The following is a 7,365-nucleotide window of genomic DNA, read 5'->3' on the forward strand; positions in this document are numbered from 1 at the left end:
ATCTACTGAGGTTATGTGTGAGCCGGAAGACAGAGCAACCACCCAAACGACAGCAAATGATCGATGCTCTTTTGGCCAGTCTAGTTTCATTCTTCCATCGGGTCTTGTTTAAACCACAAAGTCTCCGCTCAACATTCAGCACAGCTTGACTGGTGACTTTCAGCGTTTTTATTTCTTTTTTTCACATCGAGATATTAACATTTATGGAAAAACCTCACATAACCTTTTATTAAAGCAGACAGTACGGCGGCCACTGTAAGAACGGCTCACAGCATTCAATTATGCCGCATAAACTGATCATTACAGTTTTGCGAGGGGACGCAAAATAAAATCATTTTCCTATGACCCCCTAGAGTCACCAATGATATTAAGAAGGAATTTGATATTACCTCAATGGTTCCTGTATACACACATGTGTATGCACACACATACTTTGTAAATTTGATTAAATCACCTATTTTAAAAAATAACCTAATTAATTGATTTATAATAGATTTTGACTAATTTACTAAAATATTTATCATAGAAAATCCTTTTCCTGTTTAATATTGACTTCAAATTCTGACATTCCTCTGAATATTTATTACATTATAATAAGACATGTTCCACTGTTTCCATCTAATTACAATAATTACAAGTCCCCGTTTCATGTTTCCCTATTCAAGAAAGAGAACTAGTAAGTCATGTATGACCAATTCTAAGACGTGATATGATTGATTCTTCTTTACGACTTCCATCAATAATCAGCCGTCTTTCGACAGACTAACAAACATTTTGACAGAAGTATTACTGTAAAGGGGGTGAAGGTAACAAGCCCATTACTGGTTTACCATAGAAATGGTCAGTAAACATAGGAGTACATCACAATGATAGCATCCACACATACTCCTTTTCAGTCTCCTGTTTTTGAGTTTCAGTATGATATTCTGCATTGCTTACCAATCTCACAACAAATTGAACAGTGGTGGAACAGTGTAAATATATTTTTCATCAGATAGATTTTGTTGTTTTTCATTTTACATCATGGGTTAACAGAAGATAATTAATATTTTATCCATAAAATTACATGTTAACATTTCATCATAGTCTGACACGTCTTGACAGATACCTAGTTTTTATTTCTTTATTTACAGTATTCAAGCAAACTTGAGCCATTAACAAAGCACATTTTTTTGAAGCGAATTGAGTTGCACGGGGAAAATGGTGACAACTAGAGTCCCAAAAAGCAATTAGTCAGGTGCAGCCAGAAACATAAAAACATGGATTCCAAAAGGCAAATGAAAATCAAACTAAATGACATTTTTTGCTGAGCTGTTGACCATAAATGTTTAATTTTCAAGTTAATAATTTTGTATCTTATAGCAATAACAATATAAGCATTTGGTTTTGTCTTTGCAAAACAATGATGAGAATCATTAAAAACCTTAACCCTATCATACAAATTCCTGGTCCTGCCCAATGAACAGGCTCCAAAGGACTTTTTTCATGCATATTTCCACAGCAGCAGAAGACCAAATCTCATATTAAATTGGGCCTATTGTAAAAAAAAAGTGAGTTATTCCAGTTTTTACTTGCAACTGTGATCAAGTATGGATGTTTCTGTCAGGCTGATGTTTCATATGTTGAGCATGCTATGTAAATGAAACTACATAAAGTAGGCTAAGTGGATCAGTTGTATGCATTACTTATTAGTAATATTTTGTAATTGACTATGTCTTACATTTTTTTGTTTCAGCTAATTGAAGCACAGACAAAAAAATTCACACCAACATACAATGAAAAGCAAATGTGATTGCCCTGTCAAAAAAGTATTTAAAAAAATAATATGAGGTTCTTTACCATACAAAAAGACATTTTTGGCTATTTTGAAAAGTGTTAAGCACTGAATGGTTAAATATTAACCACATAACTGTATCAAACTGCAAACCCTGGATCTTGACAACACAAATCAACAGTGTTCTGAGACATTTCATCCAGACAGTACAGATGTGAGGGGGTCACTCTGTTGAGGGTCTCAGTCGTTGATCAGAGCCAGGATCATGCTGCAAATACATGGAGGAAAAAAATAGCACTGTGCAATTTACTAACATAATATTGAATGACATTATCTAAAGAATTAGAAGTTTATAAACAAAATGTGATGGTTTTGTTACCTGTACAAATAAATGAAGAAGCAGAGCAGGTGGTATCCTAATTTAATCATGGCCTCCTTCATGTATGATTTAAGCAAACCCCTGTTGTGGATCTCAGTTGGGTCAAACACACCCATGTTTCCCATAGGAATCTTCACATACCTATGGGAACAGAAGAAGAGTCTAATGCAACATGTACTGAAATAAGGTATCCATGTCTCCATCTCAGATCAGATGTGTGACATATGGTCTCTATGGTTGAGCAAATTTAATCCTGCTTACCTAACAACAGCTGCATCTCAATAAATTCTGACATCAAATGTGTCCTCTCTCACTTGTTTTCTTCTTCGCAATCACTGAGTGATTGAGGATGACCTGATTTGATTCTTGGCAGATTTACACATGGGCCATATTCCTTTTATTTGTTGTTAATAAGCTAAACTGAATTCCAGGGGAGTTCAGTTTAGTTTAGTTAGAGATTGATTAATCTTGGAGTGTCCTTCAAGGTTTGCAGCCAAGACGTTGCAGATCTTCTCTGTTGTTGAGTGTGTCATCTCTTCTGCCCTCATCTGTTGGGGCAGCAGCATCGAAACCCGGGAACTAAAAAGGCTCAACAGCCTGATAAAGAATGCTGGTTCTCCTGTGGGGACAACTTTGGAACCTCTGGAGACGATGAGGCAAAGAAGGATTCTTCAGGAGGTCAAGAAAGTTATGGGCAACCATGACCATCATCTTCTCAAGACATTGTCTTGGAAAACAGTGTCTTCAGTCAGAAGCTTCTTCAAATTAAGTAAAGTTGTACGAGAATAAAGGTGTAATTTTAAGCTAATTTTTTCATTTTATTTGCTAAAATGAGGAATGCTGTAGGTCCTGTAAAGTTATAGCTGGTATTGGTTTTACAAATAAGAAAATACTTAATCTTTTAACACAAAAGAACCAAATTATCATCCCCAAGACTTGGAAACGATTGTTTAAACAACTTTTTATTCCGCTGTTGTTTGTGTTCAATAAAAAAAACACCAGACCAACTATATAAATTTACAGTTCCTATAATAATATTACCCTGGAGTGAATATCTTTGCTTTTATATCGCGATATATCAACTACAAGTGTTTAGACACTCAAACAGTTAGCCATTCACTAGCTTAAAAAAACATGGCTTACCTGTAGATGTTCCAGGCTGCTACAGGCATGTTGAGCAGGAAAATGAACCAGTGCATGGAGACCAGCATGAGCATCGTAGAGAGACACTGACCAACCATCTCTGGAATTACCCACTGGAAACATTAAAATCGTTATTGTCTGTTTTTATTGTACAAAAACAGACACATTTCAGGACATATAATGAACTATAAACATTTAACATGGAATATAAACACAGGGAAAAATAATGTCTTTATATTGGAAATCAAGAACAGAGAGATGGTACTTACTTTGTTCAGCTTGGAGCAGCATGCTCGGGCATTAATGTAGTCACATTCTAGATCAGACAGAGTGATAATCTTGAAATGAATGTCAAGGTGTTATATATTACAAAGGTTTTTTATTTAAAGAAAAGTATTTTCCGTATTGTTTTGTCATCTGACACATTTGTTATTTCTTGATTATTATTGCAGTACAATCTGTCAATTATAACAGATTGTGCTAAAATCTGTTATAATTATATCATACTGCAGAATTATTGTCATGTATAATTCTCATGTATTAACAACTCATTATACATGAGTGTTACTATCTTTGAATCTAAGACTGGACTATTGATAATGATCTGGGAAGCACTGTCCCTTCAGTTTTATTTCTACTATAGCTTGATATTTGAGGATTGACATTATAAACTTACACAGCATTTAATTCAATGTCCAGTTTTCCATTCTTGTGAAAATCATACTCAGGACACACAAGTGAAGTTTAGACCAACAGAAAGTAAACCATTGTTTCGCTTTTATATTAAATCTGAAATTCAGTATTTAACTTGACCAGGGTTCATTCGAGTGAGAATATTTCGTTTTCTTTTTAAAACAGTAAAAGTGTTTTATTCTGCAGTACTGAACAGGACACTAATGATAAAGGAACTATTGCAGATCAGTTAACTGTCATTTATTCGAACACCTAAAAAGTCAACATTAATCAAAAATCATTTGAAAACGATATCAAAAAGATTTCTTGAAATTTATTAATTGATTATTATGGTGCAGTAATTTTTCTAGGTCCCAATGCTAAATAAGAGAAAATAATTCCTCCACAATCCCAGTTGCAACAAATAAAAGTGGACTAAAGGAAGAAGGAACCGCTTTATTCGGTTATGAAATTCTGCCCAAAGTTAATAGAATATTCACAATTTCCGGTATAAACCATTTTTAGTCGTTTTCACGAGTCTATTACTGTTGTCTAGCAGCAGCAACCCGCGACACGCCATTTGCTTCCGTGTCTTTTGGCTGTATGAAGTGCTTCATTATCCAGGGCTAACAAAGTGGCTAAAGGTGTAGACTACACAGATTGTGTAGAAAAAAAATACAGGAGTTCCGATTAGCTTTTAGCTGAAAAGGCTACTTCAATCAATTATTTTCAACATTCACGAGAAACATATACAATGAAAGGATACAAAGTAAACCGAAAGAAAAATCAGTGCACAACAATCTACAAGCGATAGGATGAACACAGTCGCCTCCATTGTAGCGCAATCTGTAGAGTTTTCTTCCTGTTTCCGGCTTAGGGCGGAATCGACGTAAACCTTCTTCCTTCTTAGTCTTCTTCAGCTTCTATAGCTTTTTCTGGTACTGTACATACTTTGTGTATTACCGCCATCAACTGGATGGAGATCTAATTCAGAAATAATTTTTTTCTACATATCTTCAATCTTTAAAATAACTATATTATATATATACTTATACACTCACACACATATACATACTAAATTCTCTCAGTTAATGTTGTATCTTTAAAATATTTAATAAGTGCTTGAATTATGTCATGTGACTCATGCTTTTGATTTACTAATCCATACCTCAACCTCTGAAACTTCTTTTTGTTCATTTATCGTAAACCTTCTTTTTCTTCTTCTTCTTTCTATTTTTACTGGCGGGTGACATCTACCGTTAAGATGTATTATTGCCATCTACTATGCTGGAGCGTGGACCAGAGTTTTTCCCTTTTTCAACCTAATCTTAATTCTTATATATAGACCTGTTTCCTTTATATATATATATATATATATATATATATATATATATATATATATATATATATAGATATATATATATATATATATATATATATATATATATAATATATATATATATATATATATATATATATATATATATATATATATATTATATATATATATATATATATATATATATATATATATATATATATATATACAACGACATAACTAAGTGGCAGGCATAGTGTACAGAAACATCTGTGCACAATATAGACTGGAGACCCTGAGATCAAAGTCGGAAACACCCCCAAAGGTGGTTTGGGGCAGTAACCCCCAAACTGGATCAATGGCTACAACATCCCAGGAATAACATCAGGCATCTCAGCCCAGAAATGTGCAGTCCTTGGCACAGCCAAGATACTGCAGGACCCTCAAGCTCCCAGGCCTCTGGTAGAGGACCCGAGCTCAGAGGATAAGAACCACCCGCGGTGGGTGAGAAGGGAATTTTTTTTTTAATATATATATAGTACTTCCTAATTTCTTGTTTTAGCTTTTCTCTACTTACTCCATATTTTTCACAATGAATTATTACATGTTCTACTGTCTCCAGATCCATATCCATATCATGTTTAACTATCAAATGAAAAGTTTTATTTAATCATGTATGAGCACACAGTGATCTTGTCATTCCTACTGGTTCCTATTTGATTTCCTCCAATTTCTTCCCATATTTCCTACTTTTCCTCTTTTATGAAATAAATGACAACCTTTAGTTCTCCCCTCCCACAATTGTTGCCATTCAGATTTAGTTTTGCTCTTAATAATTGATTTTATTTCAGATTTGCTATTTCCATAATTCTACTTTGTTTTAAAGACAATGGTCTGTCATTGTATGGCAAGTTATTATTTGAGCTTGTTATTCTTAGTATAATTTCATAAGTTTCACATATCAGCTTCATAGGACTTTCCATTTTTTCTATTTAAAATGGACATTAATGATGGTAATGAATCTGAACTATGAGAACTCTTTCAGTTTTATTTTGCTCTACCCACTGTAAGACCATCAGTATTACTAACATTTCCACCACATACAGAGTTAACTGGTCAGTTCTTCTTTGCTTCATAAATACCTCTAATTCAGGAATAGCATAATAAGCAATTCCTGTTTTACCTGAAACAAAATCTTTTGAACCATCTGTATATGTAATTGTAAAGGATTTATACATATTCTTAATTCTATCATTTATAAAATCTACCCAGTTATTACCTTTATTAGTCTATATTTCTTTATGAACCTCTAGGTCTACATTCACATATGGAAGCAACCAAACAGGTGCTATTGAATAAGGGACAGCAGCACAGTATCTCTTTCACTGTACAGTATCCCCATTTATCTGCTGCCCATGCAGAACAGTCTATTTCAATAAGTTTATAGCAGGTGTGCGAATGATCTAATGATCAGACTGCTGATTGCTGGCAGTCTACATTGTTAGCAGAACTAAAGGGCCACAAAGCCACATTTCACTTAGGGCCCTCTGGAGGCTTGGGCCAGGCCAGGATGGCACATTATGGAAAAGGGAAAAAATGTAGAACGTCTTATTTTAAAACTTCAGGCATAGATATGTGGGGAAGAGGGGGATAGAGTGGGGTTTTAAACTTTCAATTAAGAAGACTGATTTTGATGATTTTTACAAAAACAAAAATTGGAGTTTATAAAAAGTAGTATTTATATGGGAAAAAGTTAGAAAGGTTTGACTGTTTTCGTTTTTTGGGGTGTAGTTTTTGAAAAGAAACTAACTTGGGAAAGTCACATAGAACATATTATGGAGATAAGTAAAAATGTTCTTAACATTATGAGGTGTTTAGCAGGGTTGCATGGGGTGCAAGTTTTGAATCACTTAAAAATGTTTACGTGTCACTAATTCGGTCAAGAATAGATTATGGTTTAGCCGCTAAAACTAAGTTAAAAAAATGTATGTTATTCAAGTTTGAGCATTGAAAATTTATTTAGGGGCATTTAAATCAACTCCTGTATGTGATTTACAAGTAAAATCATGAGAAATGTCA

General features: G+C 33.9%; 1 protein-coding gene across 2 annotated transcripts; it reads right to left on the minus strand.

The window, feature by feature from the left end:
* Positions 1-1,097: 1,097 nt before the first annotated feature.
* cnih4 (cornichon family AMPA receptor auxiliary protein 4) lies at positions 1,098-4,851 on the minus strand. 2 transcript variants are annotated; one of them, XM_055023191.1, is made up of 5 exons: positions 4,735-4,851; positions 3,566-3,634; positions 3,297-3,409; positions 2,154-2,294; positions 1,098-2,042 (listed from the first exon to the last, which is right to left on the minus strand). In XM_055023191.1, the coding sequence occupies exons 1-5, from the start codon at positions 4,801-4,803 to the stop codon at positions 2,015-2,017; spliced, it is 420 nt and encodes a 139-aa protein (XP_054879166.1). In that variant the 5' UTR covers positions 4,804-4,851; the 3' UTR covers positions 1,098-2,014. The 2 variants fall into 2 exon arrangements, with proteins under 2 accessions (XP_054879166.1, XP_054879164.1); XM_055023189.1 differs by having other exon boundaries at positions 1,098-2,071.
* Between the last annotated feature and the right edge of the window lie 2,514 nt (positions 4,852-7,365).

Source organism: Poeciliopsis prolifica, unplaced genomic scaffold, assembly GCF_027474105.1.
Source record: "Poeciliopsis prolifica strain line A6 unplaced genomic scaffold, Auburn_PproV2 SCAFFOLD096, whole genome shotgun sequence".
Taxonomy (NCBI): Eukaryota; Metazoa; Chordata; class Actinopteri; order Cyprinodontiformes; family Poeciliidae; genus Poeciliopsis; species Poeciliopsis prolifica.